At 38.4% G+C, this 15,357-nt stretch overlaps 1 protein-coding gene across 2 annotated transcripts in view; it reads left to right on the top strand.

Moving 5' to 3' along the window:
- The first annotated feature begins 3,319 nt into the window (after nucleotides 1-3,319).
- The window catches only part of uggt1 (UDP-glucose glycoprotein glucosyltransferase 1), a 39,541-nt gene continuing 27,503 nt past the window's right edge, over nucleotides 3,320-15,357 (top strand). The window contains exons 1-14 of one of the 2 annotated variants that reach the window (XM_049482499.1): nucleotides 3,320-3,584; nucleotides 4,739-4,871; nucleotides 5,082-5,161; nucleotides 5,543-5,673; nucleotides 5,770-5,882; nucleotides 6,891-7,065; nucleotides 7,599-7,695; nucleotides 7,811-7,889; nucleotides 8,230-8,330; nucleotides 9,460-9,559; nucleotides 10,799-10,859; nucleotides 12,615-12,706; nucleotides 13,958-14,108; nucleotides 15,025-15,144. In XM_049482499.1, coding sequence (XP_049338456.1) covers nucleotides 3,548-3,584; nucleotides 4,739-4,871; nucleotides 5,082-5,161; nucleotides 5,543-5,673; nucleotides 5,770-5,882; nucleotides 6,891-7,065; nucleotides 7,599-7,695; nucleotides 7,811-7,889; nucleotides 8,230-8,330; nucleotides 9,460-9,559; nucleotides 10,799-10,859; nucleotides 12,615-12,706; nucleotides 13,958-14,108; nucleotides 15,025-15,144 — 1,470 coding nt within the window. In that variant the 5' untranslated portion in view covers nucleotides 3,320-3,547. Of the gene's footprint in view, nucleotides 3,585-4,269; nucleotides 4,452-4,738; nucleotides 4,872-5,081; nucleotides 5,162-5,542; nucleotides 5,674-5,769; nucleotides 5,883-6,890; nucleotides 7,066-7,598; nucleotides 7,696-7,810; nucleotides 7,890-8,229; nucleotides 8,331-9,459; nucleotides 9,560-10,798; nucleotides 10,860-12,614; nucleotides 12,707-13,957; nucleotides 14,109-15,024; nucleotides 15,145-15,357 lie in introns of those variants that run through there. The other variant, XM_049482500.1, reaches the window with a different exon arrangement.

Here is a 15,357-nt window from a genome sequence, read left to right as displayed (position 1 = left end):
ACTCACTACTTTCCTGAGATTATTTTTTTTTTTTCATCTGAAGATTTATGTAGGAGCTGAACCTGATTTAATAAAGGCAGATTTATAGGGCGGGCCGCACTCGATGTGCTCGGGTGAACAGACGTATGTCAGGGAAAAACCCATAAAGGAGGAATAATTGAGTCCATTTCTTGACCTCTGACCTGACTGAAGGTGTTTCGAACTCTTCAGACGTGAAGACCAGACTGTATGTCAGGGTGGACGGTGCTGCTAGGAAATAGAATGAGTCATAGAAAGGAGATAAAAATCTGTGGTGATGATGAGAAGGTCTGATAAATCAGGAGATAACAGCAGTTTAAATGTCTCTCCTGTGAGGGAAAATAGAGATGAGGGATTTTTCTGTTACTGATCTGTCTTTTTATGATTTTTTACATTGTAAATTTGATATTGAAGACTATTTTTAAGCTATACAGACACATGAACTGAAATTATTTTGTAAAATAAAAAAAGTGTTAAACAAACCAACATATGTTTAATATACTTTAGATTCTTCTAAGTATCACGTTTATCTTTAAGGACAGATCTGCACACTCTACAATTAAATTAACCTCAATGTCTTTATAAGGTAGAGTCACCTGTAGAGTAGAGTTTTCTCAGCATCTTGAAGGAGTTCCTGAAGGTGCTGGACAATAGCCACTGCTGTAGTAGATAACACCACTGCCTGCCAATGAACTACAATGTGGGAGACTGGGGTTCAATTCTAGGTCTGGGTGACTGAATGCTGTGCTACACCAATAGGAGTCCTTGGGCAAGACTCCTAATGCTACATTGGCCACCCTCTATAATCGGTATAACCTTGTATGTCACTCTGCATAAGAGCATCAGCTAAATGCTCTATATGTAAATGTAATGTAATTACATTTAATTACATAAAAAAACAAAAAAAAAAAAAAACACTGAATGGGAGGGTGTGCCCAAACTTTTGAATGGTACAGTTTACATATTGTCGCTGTCCTATGAAAAACACTTATCTCCATTTTTGTCTATTTTTAGTTTACTACATAATTTCCCTTACACTGTGCCAAAATTTATTGATGACCGGACCAATAGAAACTCTTCAAAATGACCTGAAATAAACTTTTTTTTACATTGACTTCCATTGAAAGTTGCTGTTTTCAACTGCTCCTTATTAGTTACTTTATTTATTTATGTATATATTTCGCAAATGAGTGCCTACTACTTAAATACTAGTAATAATCTCCGTTTTCATGCAGTTCATCTATTGAGACAGCGAGTCCTGCTCTACAGAGCTCAGCTCTGTGCTGTTTCTGCAGCTTCGGCTGCATTATGATATTATTACAGAGCCGCTGGGAAATCACAGGATGGGCTGAATCCCTTGTAGGCTGCTGTCCAGGGTGCTGTATCCATAAAGAGCAATCAGCAGCACACTGAGCATCCCTGCACTGGGACTGCAGAACACCTAGAGCACTCTGTATGTAATACATCTATACAGTATATGTGTGTGTATGCATATAATAAAAGTGTTTTACATTTTAAACTGAATTACTGAAATAAAATGGCCTTTTAATGATATTTAAATCTTTTGAGATGCACTAGTAGGACATTTTCTGAATGTTAACGTAATTCAGCATTCTGTGTAAGTTCCTAGAACATTTTTATTTTACGGTTTCAAACGTTCTGGTAATGTTGTTGCAATGGCACTTGTGTCAGTGTTTTCATTTTTGGTTTTGGGAATTTTATTTATTTATTTATTTATTTTTGCACAACTAAGTTTCAACAGTTGTAATAGTTTAAAATCAATTTACAATATATTATTATTGAAGCCATTAGAGGCATTAAAGTATTTAAGCAGCTGCTTATCAGTTAATCACAATTCTCCTGGTTCTCCAGTTAACAAATATATTCAGTTCAGAGTGCATTAATATTATCCTTCAAGCTACAGTATTTATATATTTAAAAGGGCTATAATTACTTACATTGCAAGAAGCAGCAGCAGATGCTCCAGGAGTTCTGCTCTAATGTTTCTACAGTGTGTAAGCTTGTTAAGCTAACTGGCTAACGTTAGCTAGCGAGCTCTTCTGCTGTGCTTTTTTTGCAGCGCTGTTCTACACAACGCTCCGCAGCGCCTCTAGTGGTATGGCGGTATTTTAAAAATGTATACCGGTTCTAAATTCCCCTCTGGTATACCATAGGAACCAGTATTACGCCCAGCACTAATTTGTAACGTTTCTATAATGTGACTATTTCTATATGTTTCTATAATTTGACCATTTCTTTTCAGAATATTCCTGAAACATTATTTCTGTAAAGTTACAGGCTAACCTTCCTGGAACATTTTAAAAACATTGCTAAACATTCTTATAACATGAAAAGAAAATCCATTGGCAAAAGCTAGACAAACTATATGTAAATTAACACGTATCTGCTCATATAAAACAAAAAAGAAAATGCTAATGGGATAAATTATTTTTTTTATGATTTCTTAAAATAATAAACAAACAATCTCAAAGTCTCAAAATGATTAAAGCAAAACTTTACTCTTCACTCTTTTTTTGGCTTAAATTTCAAAACAACTTTATTGGTCACTTCTGTATTTTATTTGAATCAAATTGCTTAAAATAAGGTGAACATTCCGAGGAATACTGTTAAAACCATTATTTATAAAATGTGCAAAATAATCTTACACCTACACTTCCAGTTTCTTAGTTTTACACTAACACTACACATGTTATGAGACAGAAATTAACTAGTATTGTGTCTTATTACTTCACTGAAGTTTAGAAACGCTTCACTGACCTGTGTATTATGGGTGTTTGGGCTCCTGCATGTTCCGCCTGCTTGTTTGTTCACAGGGACATTTCTAGCAAGAAACCGCAGGTGACGATAATTTCCACCACCTGCACTGTGACTATTTCTGGTACACACGTGACAACACAACTATGAAACGAAACGTTATGTCTCATTTTTTTCCGTTTTTTTTTTCATTGTATATTTATTTATATTTTATTTTACTTTAAAATTTGACAAATTTTATTTATACATTTTTTTTTAACTTATATTGGTTATTTATTTATTTAGTCAGTTATTTTAATTTGAAAAAAAGACGCAACTTTAATTACTATTATTTTTTTTCTTTCATTCTTTATTTATTTGTTTGGTGAGTTAGTCAAATATTTTAATTCGTTAGAATTGCAACGTTTATTATTTATTTATTTAGTTACTTGTTTATTTAATTAGTTATTTCGCACGTTTGTTATTTGAATTCATATAAATCCATTAATTCATATAAAAAATAAAAGACGCGACTCTTATTTTTAAAATCGAGCCAAAATGGCAGTGAGCAGCCTAGTGAACTGCCTATGTAAACATTGTGAATAGCTTCCCGACTCTCTGCTCCCTTCATAATTAATCAAATAAAGGATTTTACAGCATTTCCCCCGCGGACTGCGCTTCTCTGCGACGCTGTAGGCGCAGTTCGGACGCTGCAGCGGGGTTTTGTGTCGGGCGCTGCGGGCTGTGTGAGGCTGTAGCGCTGAAGGACCGGTCCATGGCTGTGCGGGGAGCGGAGTCAGGAGCCGGCGGAGGTAAGAGTTTAGTTAAACACAGAAACCCGGCCTCGGGTTCTGTTTTTTTTTCACCCCCAGGATAAATGCCTGAGGGGCCCGGGACTGAGGCCAAGCCATGCCCGGCTTGGGCTCGGTCGGTTTAAGGAGGAAATTCGGTGTATTTCGGATAGCTAGCCTTAGCTAATTAACGCTAAGTGTGCAGAGACGAATATGGAGAACATAGCATAGCTAGCTATCTGCGTTTATAAAACTGGATGTTTATGAACAGAGCAGCTAATGAGAAAACGCCTTAGGCTCATTTATAAAAAGGCCTTAGCGTTAGCTAGGTTATTTAGTCCATAGGTTTAACTGTTAAATAAATATCGCTAACTACCGGTTGCTGTGAAGCGTTAGTCAGAACTAAACGGCTAAAACTGCACAAATCTATTTCTAATTTCTAATTCGAAATAAGTGCATATTTAATGTTTGAGCTTCTAAACCTTCAGCGAGTCGTTTACATTCAGCTCTGTTCTGACAGAACCTACAAACTCCTTATTTCCCAACATCCTATTTAAACTTCCCGTTCCACCTTAAAAAATAGCTGCGGTTTAACGGACATCCGGCTCGGGCCTCAGTGTACATGCCAAGCTATTTAAGTCTATTTAAGGTGGAACGGAAAAGTCCAGCTCAGCTTCGCTTTGAATGAATCGCAGCGGCTAGCTAAGCTAACTCCGGGAAGCCAGTAGGATGAACCGGATCTGCCGCTCGATGTCGCTTCTGATTGGATAATGGGTGTGAGTACGGCCACGCTAAAAGATTTGATTGGCTGAAGCGCGCAGCTGCAGTGAGGTCTGCGAAAGCGAAAGCATCATCGCTGCCCGGAAAGAAATCAGCTGCAGCATATGTGTATTTTAAATATATATTTAAAAAAAAAAATAGAATATCATAGAAAACTTACTTAATTGCGTTATGAAACTGATATATATATATATCTTTTACACACAATGTGATCTATTTTACGCATTTTTCTTTTATTGTTCATGATTGTGGCTTACAGCCAATAAAAACCCAAAAATCAATGTATCAGTAAATATTAAATTAAAGACCTATTAGTTCTTTTGGCTCTGTGCCAAGTCCTGCTGGAAAATGAAATCTGCATCTCCATAAAAGTTATTCTGTTGACTTCACTATAGGCATGAAAATGTGGCTGCTGTGTGTTTCTTTGGTGATTCTGCACTTTGTGGCCTCTGCTGATGGGAGCTCAAAGGCTGTGACCACAACACTGACCACCAAATGGCCCTCTACGCCTCTTCTACTGGAGGCAAGGTAAACAATCTTGACATGTTGACTAATAATTAAAAATTGATATAGTATTGCAAAACTAAATATTGAGATTCTTTCATACATTAATATGTTATGATACCTTTGATCAACAGTGAAAAATGTCATTGTGATTAACAACCTGCAAAAACTATGTTTTTCAGTTGCAAAATCTGTGTATCTCTACTAATAATGGATCTCAATGTTTATCCCCAGTGAATTCCTCTCTGAGGAGAGCCAGGACAAGTTCTGGGACTTTGTGGAGGCAAATCAGGACATTGAAAATGAGCATGACGGTAAGCCTTACCACCATTTCTCCTTTTAGTTCCACTTTCTAGTTATAAACTAAGGGTGTACTCACACTAGCCATGGTTCGGTTGAATCGTGCTGGAGCAATCCCCAGCTGGCCTGCACTCACACTGCGTTTAAACAATCCGTGCCCAAGCACACTCACGTCATTACTCACTAGTACTTAGTGGGCCTGTCGGTGCCATGCAGAGCACCTTTTCTTGGGAGTGCTTCTTATTGATTATTGCACATTATTGGTAAAATCACACTAGTCAGTCGAGCCGTGCTTTGGGAGGTAACTGTGTTTACACACTAAGTGTTGCCTAGTATAGTATATACATTTTTTAACCACAGTAAAGTGCAGAAACAAGGTGTTTGCTTTCTCTCAGGCTCTGATCTGTCCTACTATGAGCTGATCATAAAGAGGGCTGGCCAGCTCCTGAGTCCTGTGCAGCTGAAGCTTCTCAAATTCGCCCTATCACTGCGCTCCTACTCATCCACCATACACTCCTTCCAGCAGGTGAGTCCAGTTTTCTCTCCACAGCACCACCCTCAATTTACACCCAATTTTACCCCAAGAGTAAAGTCTAACTTTATTTCTTCTAATATTTCATAGATTGCATCCAATGAGCCTCCTCCTCCAGGCTGCAGGGCTTTCTTTAGCGTCCATGGTGAGAAATCATGTGACCCGGAGAGTCTGAAAACGATGATCGACACAGCTTCAGAGAGGTATATGTCTTTTGCTTACACAATGTGGTCAAACATTTGTGGACGCCTGTTTAAACAGTGTTACGTTTGAAATAAAAACAAAAAAGTCTTTCCATAAGCTGGGAGGCTTTTCTTACTTTCAGATACAATACTGGTCAAAAGTATAAGATCAAATCTATATTTTTATTTTCTTAACTTCATTTCTGCTAATCACTTCACCTGTCAGACTTCTAATTCTTCTCTTTACTGCTGAAATTAAGATTAAGTCCATGTTAATCCAGATGTTAAGTTGAGCTAAGGGCATTGCCATGTAAGTGCAGTAACACACAAGGTGGCCCAGCACTGCTTTACTACAGCCAGGGGCTTTGTACTGTAAATTGACTTAATTAAAAAAAAAAAATCTATTTCTAAACCTTAATTTACTGGTTAACAGCTTATTATTTAATGCTCACCTCTCTTTTAAACTAAGTATGACTTTTACAACACTTTTACAATACTAAAATGACTTTTGTACACTATATTATTTAACATTTCTGGTCATTGACTGGATCGAAAGAGCTTAAATGGCAAAATAAAGAAAAAAATGGGGGTGTTCTAAAACTTTAGATTGCTAGTGTATTTTTATGTTATTTTATTTTTTTTTGGCAGAAAAACATTGAAAAAAAATATTTTACACTTTACTGTAGGTGTCAACTATAGCATCTCATTGTAATATTTTCTCAGATAGTTATTAAAATATTATATACTAGTAAACCATGGGAACTCTGCCCAGTGTACAAACATTTTAGTTTCCTGCTCATTTAAATCACTTTGCGGCTCCAAAAACTTAAATTAAAGCTGGAAACCTTTTTAAACTGTAGCTTTGAATGCAAGTGACTTTTGACTGGAACTGGAAGTTCCATCTCTCCAGAGAATGTATTTCAACTGCTGGTACTCAGGACTCTATACACCTTTATTGCTTTAAACTTATGTTCAGTTATTCATTACAGTCTTATCTTTATTCAGTCACGTTTTCTTTTTCCCTTCCAGACCGAAACCATTCCTGTTCAAAGGAGATCACAGATTTACATCATCCAATCCAGGAGCTCCTGTGGTGATTCTCTATGCTGAGTTGGGCACCAAAGAGTTTGCTAGCTTCCATCAGCAGATGCTCTCCAGAGTGAACAAAGGGCTGATTAATTACGTTCTGCGGCATTACCTCCCGGTAAGGACGGAGCGTTGAGTGAATGTGAAGCTTGTGCGCTTTTGACATCTATTTTAAGCGTTTATTTCTTTTATTGTTGATGATTATAGCTTACAGCCAATGAAAATCCAAAAATCAGTGTCTCGGAAAATTAGAATGTTATGGAAGACCAATTGGTACATCAGGCAGTGTGGTCAGTGTGCCGAGTCCTGCTGGAAAATGAAATCCACATCTCCATAAAAGTTGGCAGCAGAGGGAAGCATGAAGTGCTGTAAGATTTTCAGGGAAAACACTGCCCTGACTTTAGACTTGATATAACACAGTGGACCAAACCATCATGGAGAGACATGTCATCTGCTGGTGATGGTCCACTGTGAACAAAAAGGAATGTAACCACACCCTCCATGATTGTATACAGTCATTGGTGTAAGAGAAAATTAAAGATAATAACAAGATTATAAGCCATAACCCCTTTGCACCTCTAGATTTTATCCTATCTGGAAGCAAATTACTGTTTTTAGAATGTCACAAGTTCTTCTCTTTCTGTCATTTAGAATCCAAGTAAGAGTAAAGTGTTCCTGTCTGGCTATGGGGTCGAGCTAGCCATCAAAAATCAGGAGTACAAGGCCAAAGACGACACACAAGTTCAAGGTTCAGTAACTTTTGCACACAACTACATGAGCACAGTGTATTTTTGCATGTTTTTTTCCTGTGTTTTTGTGCATCAAATCAACCCTCAACTCACAAGTCTTCCTCTAACCTGCAGGCGCTGATGTCAACGCTACCGTGATTGGAGGAAACGACCCAGTCGATGAGGTCCAAGGTTTTCTGTTTGGAAAGCTCAAGTGAGTACTGTTTTTAAGATGTTTAGAATGATGAGGGCGGGACTCTAAAGCAAATGACATGTTTCTCCAAACCATCACTGATCATCAGTAAATTATACATTTCATTTGTAAATCAAGGGAGCAGAGTCTGGAGGAAGAGTGGAGAGACACACAGTCCAAGCTGCTTGAGGTCTAGTGTGAAGTTTCCACCAATCAGGGATGGTTTGGAGAGACATGTCATCTGCTGGTGTTGATCCACTGTGTTTTATTATCCAAAGTCCAAAGTCAGTGCAGTGTTTTCCTGGAAAATCTTAAGTTCTTGTATGTTAGAAACTAACTCTATGTTCTCTTCCTATCGCAGGACGATATACCCTGAACTGAAGGAACAGCTGAAGGAGCTCCGCAAGCATCTAGTCGAAAGCACCAATGACATGGCCCCGCTCAAAGTCTGGCAACTGCAAGGTGAATATGCTTGGACCCATCGCTGTTTTGTCTGACAGGAACTATACACTGTATTTGTATTTATGTATACAGGAGTTTTAGTTTAGTCCAGTTTAGTTTAGCATCAGGGCTGGAAGGAAATATTAGCATTAGCCGCTAACCGTGCTAGCTCTTTCGCCGTTCAGAGTTGAGTATCATCAGCCTGTAGCCTGCTGCTAAAACAAGCTCCCTGGGTTACTGGAACACTTTGGAAGCTTTTTTCTCCCCCAAATAAACAGTTTTCAGGGAAGAAATCTGTGTAGATTAACATCCAGAGCTTGTTTGACTTTTACAGAATTATATTTTGTTTACCGCTGTCCCTTACTAGTGTTCCTTACTAGTGCATAAGCCGCCTTATAATCCAGTGCACTTCGGGTAAAAAAAAAAAAGAACAGAAAATAAACGTCCATTGATATTGCACCCTATAGCGCGAAAAACATACAGTACTATATACATTTTGATTGACAGAGACATAAAATATATTTTTCCTATTTTACTACCTGTCATTGTAACGTTGTCAGGATTCCACTGTTGTGATTGGATGAAAGGGTGCTTTTATACAAGTGATCTAAACCAATCACACCCATTCTCTAATAGGACTTTCATGCTAATGCTAAAACACTGGAGCTGCTGCACTACTCCCTTGATTTTTTATTAGCTATGACTCTATGTCTTTCTATGGTGGTGTGCCTGAAGCTCATTAGAGCTCTATTAGGAGAAATTCACAGGAGACCATAACCACACACTCAGGCAGCTGGAAAAACACACACACACACACACACACACACAAACACACACACACCATGTTATTCTGTGGTGTGTGTTTACTGCCTCTGATACAGCCTATCACTTTTCACAGCAACAAATACAGGACTGTAAGAAAATATCAATGGTATTATGTGTTGCACTATTGTACCAAAACTCAAAAACACAGCTTTATTATTTTTTCATTAATAGTTGGCATATATATTTTTAGACATTTATGTATGACTCATTCGTTCATTATACATTCTGTATAAACCCCAAATGCTAGATGCAGTGTAGCTCTGTCATCAGATTCCGCTGTTCTGATTGGATAACAACTTTTTTTTGTGTATTTCTCTCCTTTTAGATCTCAGCTTCCAGACAGCAGCTCGTATCCTGGCAGCCCCCCCTGTAGACGCTCTCAATGTGATGAGGGATCTGAGTCAGAACTTTCCTACCAAAGCCAGGTACACATTTTTGTATTGAACATTTTTAATGATCCATTAAGGATGGCCATCTTCATCTAGCCAACATCAGCCAGAGTAGGTAACATCTAGCTAGAGATACATTAGCCATAACAGTAAACATGTCACTGGCACCAGCTGGAGTAATTAACAAATAGCCTCTGTTAATATCTCATTAACAACAGTTAGAATAGTTAGCATGTAGCGTATATCAAGTATAGTAGTTAAAATTAAGCTAAAACCATCTAATGCTTTTTTTGTTTGTTTTTTAAGCATCCAGCCAACATCAGCCATAGTACCTAATATCTAGCTAACATCAGCTAAAGCACAGGTAACTTCTAACCAATATCATTAAGATTATCTAGATAGCATTAACTGGAATAAATAACATCTAGCAAGAGTTACCATCTGGCTAACATCAGCTAGAGTAGGCAATATCTATCTAACATCTATCTAACATCAACTAGAGTTAACAATTAACATCTAGCTACAGTGAACATCTAGAATCAAATAGTAGAAAGATAGATAGAGTAGATAATGCGAAGCTAACATCAGCTACTATAGTTAATATCAGCTAAAGCACAGTTAACAACATTAGCAACATTAATATACTCTCAAATAATAGAAGTCAAGTAATGTTGCCTAGCTAACATCAGCTAAAATTAAGCAATAATACATGAGATGAAGTGCTATAAGATCAGCACAGCGGTGCCAATATTACACGTTCTAGCACAAACGTCAAATATTATTGTGATTATACCACAGTTCCATAATCGCTCTTTATTAAAAGATGTTGTACGTTAAAGAGGTCTTATGACTTAAAATAGTTCCATTGCTGCACTGTTTGGCTTGTAAGCGCTGTGTTATTGTCTCTCAGCCAATCACATTGCAGGGTCGAAACTAACTGTGGTATAATAGTCAATATCTTAACAATTAATGTAATTAATATCTTATACAGTACTTAGTACTTAACATGAGCTGCACTCATTATAATTGTTAGCTGTGCTAGGCTACAGTCAGATATTAAAGAATATACTCAAATAATGCTTTATATGTTACGTTAGAATATATTAGTTTGCCCCTCAACCATTAATTCTCTGCCTGCTCTAAACCTACTGCTTAAAAAAGGTTTGATTTTATTGCTGTATAATTCACCTGTGTTTTCTATGGAAACGGGGGATAATAAAAGATGACAGCGGCATTAATGTGATTTAATGTATCTAATTTACTTTCGCTTCTCAGGTCCATAACCAAGACGGTGGTGAACTCGGAGATCCGTAAGGAGATTGAAGAGAACCAAAAGGTAAAGTGTGTTCCTCTCCTCCTCCTCTCAACGTCTACAGCATAGTTTTCTGTGCTTTTAAGCCGTTCCTCCCGTCTTTTCTGCTGAGCTGGAGCTCTAACCGAGTGCCATATTAGCAGTGACTAAGCCCTTATGAGTCCCAGTGGTGCCGCTGCGCTGCGCTGCAAGGCTGCGATAACAGCCATGAAGAAGGGCTTCAGTCAAACCTTTGTTTACGCCACATAACTCACATTGGGAGAAATCTTTAAGACGCTTGTTTTTTCTTTTTCTTTTCTTCTTTTTTTCTTCCCTTTTCATCTTCCTGCAAATTGTAAACAGCGTCTGCTGTGAAAGAGGGCTGTGTTGGCGAACAACAGCTTCGGCTGTGCGTGTTAATGAAATAAGTGATTGCTCTAAATGTATTTATTTATTTCATTTTTTTTGCACTTCTCCAGCAACCAGCAACTATCCTCTTCTCTCCAACCCTTTTAGAAATGCCTGCAATATACATCAATACATCACAGACAGTTCCTTTTGGTCCAGATCAGCAGAAGGGAGTGAATTATGCAGATTCTCTCATCCCAATTCTCTTCCGAGGGCTGTGCCATTGTGCTGCTCGTCCAAGTAGTACTGATCCAAAGTTGTTTTTTTGTAGCTTTAATAAAAACTTCACTGCATCCACTTTCCATCCCTATGTGTAGTTGCACACATTGAAACACTAGCAAACTAAGTGCCTTGCTCATGGACTCAACAGTGGCAGGCTACCAGATGTGGGTATTGAACCCAAAACTCTGTGATAAATAACCCACTTCTCTAACTGCTGGAACACCAACTGCTAACCTGCAAACCTTGAGTTGGATGAGGGTGCCTAGTCATTAATGCAACGGCAACCCCGCAGCAAAGACAGGCATGGGTATGGAACCCATATCCTTGTGTTCAGTAAACCTACGTCTCTAACTGCTGGATCAATAACTGTTAAAACCTTCAGTTGGAAGAGGGTGCAGGGTCATTAATCCTGCGAAAACCCTGCATCAAAGGCAGGCATGGGTATGGAACCCATAACCCTGTGATCAATAACCCAGGCCTCTAACTGTTGGACCAGCAACTGCTAAAACCTTGAGTTGGAAGAGGGTGCAGGGTCATTAATGCTATGGCAACCCTGCAGCAAAGGCAGAAATGGGTATGGAACCCATAACCCTGTGTTCAGTAACCAACGTCTCTAACTGCTGCATCAACAACTGCTAAAACTGAGCGTTGGATGAGGGTGTAAGGTCATTGATGCTTCGGCAACCCTGCAGCAAAGGCAGGGATGGGTATGGAACCCATATCCTTGTGTTAAGTAACCTACGTCTCTAACTTCTGGATCATCAACTGCTAAAACCTTGAGTTGGAAAAGGGTGCACGGTCGTTAATGCTATAGCAACCCTGCAGCAAAGGCAAGGATGGGTATGGAACCGATAACCCTGTGATTAGTAACCCAGTGCTTCAACCTGTACTCACTTTGAGCACAGATTCCCTTCAACCTACAAACTTGAACCTGTGATCCTAAAAGTTGGGTTCAGAGTGTGAAGTCAGCCTGGGTTTCAAACCAACAACCATGTGATCATTAACCTGGTGCCACCTGTTTTAGATTACTTAAAAGAATGGTTTGGCAACAAATCATTCTGTGCATGAACATCGTTTATCAGTTATCACAGTTTGGGAATGGTGAGATTGGGATTGGTGACCATTATAGATCTTATTGTTTGTGTTTGTTCTTTTTCTTTTTCACTGTAGTACTTTAAAGGATCGTTGGGTCTTCAGCCTGGTGACTCTGCTCTCTTCATTAACGGACTCCACATTGACCTGGATGTTCAGGACATCTTCAGGTATGCAGATTTTTTTTTAAATATCGTGCAAAACCTTCTGTGTTTTACTTTTTGGGGGGAGTTATTTGATGGTCTTTAATGGTGCTACCTTCCTAATTTCCTGTTCATATCAGTGCAGTTCCTCTGAACTTACTGAGCTGAAGAACTGATAAAAAATTCAAGCTTTTACTAGCAATGCTTGGATGAAGAAACTCACTGGATCTGCCACTGAATTTGCCCATGTTTCGTTTGGTGTTCCCTAGATAGATTAGCAATTCGGTAGAATATCACACAGGAAACTCTGGAACTGTTTTCATTTTGATTCTAATGATCTTAGTTCATTTTTATTCATTTTTACCATTTCTTATCATTCATATAATATTATTTCATAATTTACTTTTACTATTATTTTTTATTTATTGTAAGTTTGATAAACTCTTTTCTTTTTATGCGTTACATTTTTAATGGGCCTTTTTTCCATTTATATATCTCTATATATTTTATTCATCCATATTAAATGTATTTATTTAAATTATAATCGTTATAATTGTAATCGTTTTATTCATTTTAATTTTTTTCCAATTTTTAAATTTTTATCTAATGTTTTCAATCCAGTTTATACTGTAAAAGCTCAGCTGGATTGCAAATTAGGGTCACACTCAATGTACTTTCGAGTTAAAATAAACATTGGCTGATTGATTGATTGATTTTTTTGATTGATTGACTTGTTAAGGCAATTCACAGAACTGACAACATAAATTTATAAACCAACAGTACCATCAGTATCAAATATAGGAACTCAAAATGTCCTTATTAAAAACCTTTTTTTTTTTTTATAAATCTCTGAGCTCCTAAAGCATTCATTAACACGAAAGTTCACTAAAAATATATCTAAAAACCCGAGAGGTCTGAAAGTGTGGTGTTTATTATTTATAACACATCACCCATACATTTTCACCCAGCTTGCACCCTTCCAGACTCTTTTTCAGAGTTAGTTGGGAAATGCAAAGCAGCTCTGTTTAAGCAGCACTTAGAACATTCAGCAGATAGAGTGAAGACGGAGAGAGGTGGAGGAGAAGATTAAAACACTCCGTGATGGATTTGCCATATTTCAGCACTGTAGCAAACACCTGCTCCACAAAGCAATTCTCCATTCTCCAGCGCTGCTTTATGCAAAGAGAAAAAAAAAAACCCCGAGATTCATTTCAGCCCCATTAGCATGCTGCAGACAGGGAAGTGTTTGTCTCTAAACGAGTGTGTGATTTCTTGCAGTGTGTTTGACGTGTTGAGGAATGAGGCACGGGTTATGGAAGGCTTGCGCAGTCTGCTCATCGACTCGCCCTACATCCACGATATACTCAAACTGAACGTGCAGCCCGCCGACTCGGACTACGCTGTGGACTTCAGGAGCCCCTCCATCTACGTAAGCTTCTGAACTGCTCACTCAACCTGATTATCCTGATAGACCAGTATTAATTGGGTTAAAATGTATACCTGTACATTAGCATGCCATATGGTAGGGGTCAGCAACTAAGTTTGGCCACGGAACAGATATTTTCCGAGCCATTACGTGGCGGGCCACAAAAAAAATCAGTTTTGGAAAATAAGATTTAATGGGATGGAGTGCTACAGACTAGTAGCTCTCCAGCCTAGAGGGTTGTTGAACCCTTTTGCAGAACAGTTGAACTCAAAGCAGGTAAACCCAAGAAGAAATAAATAAAAAAAATAAAAAAACACCACTCCTCATGCGGGATCGAACCCGTGTTGTCAGGGTTGCGGTCCAATACACTACAGCTGCTCAGCTAGTGAATTGGGACACGGCCGGGGAAAAAACGCCCTTATTAGGAGATATGGAGTCCATGAACGGGCGGAAAAACGAGAACGAGCAAAAGCTAAAATTACGCTGAGCTCAACAGAGAGACAGGAAGTAATGTAAACAAAAGCTCACCAGAGAAGCATTTTATTTATTGTTTTTTTTTTTTCATTATCGTTAATTAAAGTTCAAAAACCTCACGGGCCAGATGCTTAATGCTATTGCCGACCCCTGCCTTATGGCAAATGAGTAAAACTAGTATCATGTCCCATGATATTTGCTATGACCTATTAAAGCTAAAGTACACTGCACTAACTTGCAGGAAATGCATGCTGCATCAAATGAGTTGAGTGGATGTGATTGCTTGTCATTTCCCATGGACAACTCTAGCCAGATGCCACCAATCACGATCATTACCACCTACTTTCTAACACGTATAACCAGGACCCACTATATGGCTTTACTCTAACTCAGATAATACAGGTCTCTCTCTCTCTCTCTCTCTCTCTCTTCCTCTTCCCTGCAGTGGGTAAATAATCTGGAGACAGACGGCAGGTACGCCTCCTGGCCATCCAACGTGCAGGAACTGTTGAGGCCCACCTTCCCAGGGGTCATCAGACAGATTCGCAAGAACTTCCACAACCTGGTGAGCACTTCACTAATGTATTCACTAAACAAAGCCTATACTGAAATTAGTACATTTTTAAATTACATTATGTGACAGATTTTATGAAGATGTGGATTTCATTTTCCAGCAGGACTGCTAACACTGACAAAAAAGTACCAAATGGTCTTTTGATTATAATATTCAAATTTTATGAGATTTTTGGGTTTTCATTATTGGCTGTAAGCCATAATC

The sequence above is a fragment of the Astyanax mexicanus genome, chromosome 8 (assembly GCF_023375975.1).
Source record: "Astyanax mexicanus isolate ESR-SI-001 chromosome 8, AstMex3_surface, whole genome shotgun sequence".
Lineage (NCBI taxonomy): Eukaryota > Metazoa > Chordata > Actinopteri > Characiformes > Acestrorhamphidae > Astyanax > Astyanax mexicanus.
This window is presented reverse-complemented; position numbering and strand designations above follow the sequence as displayed.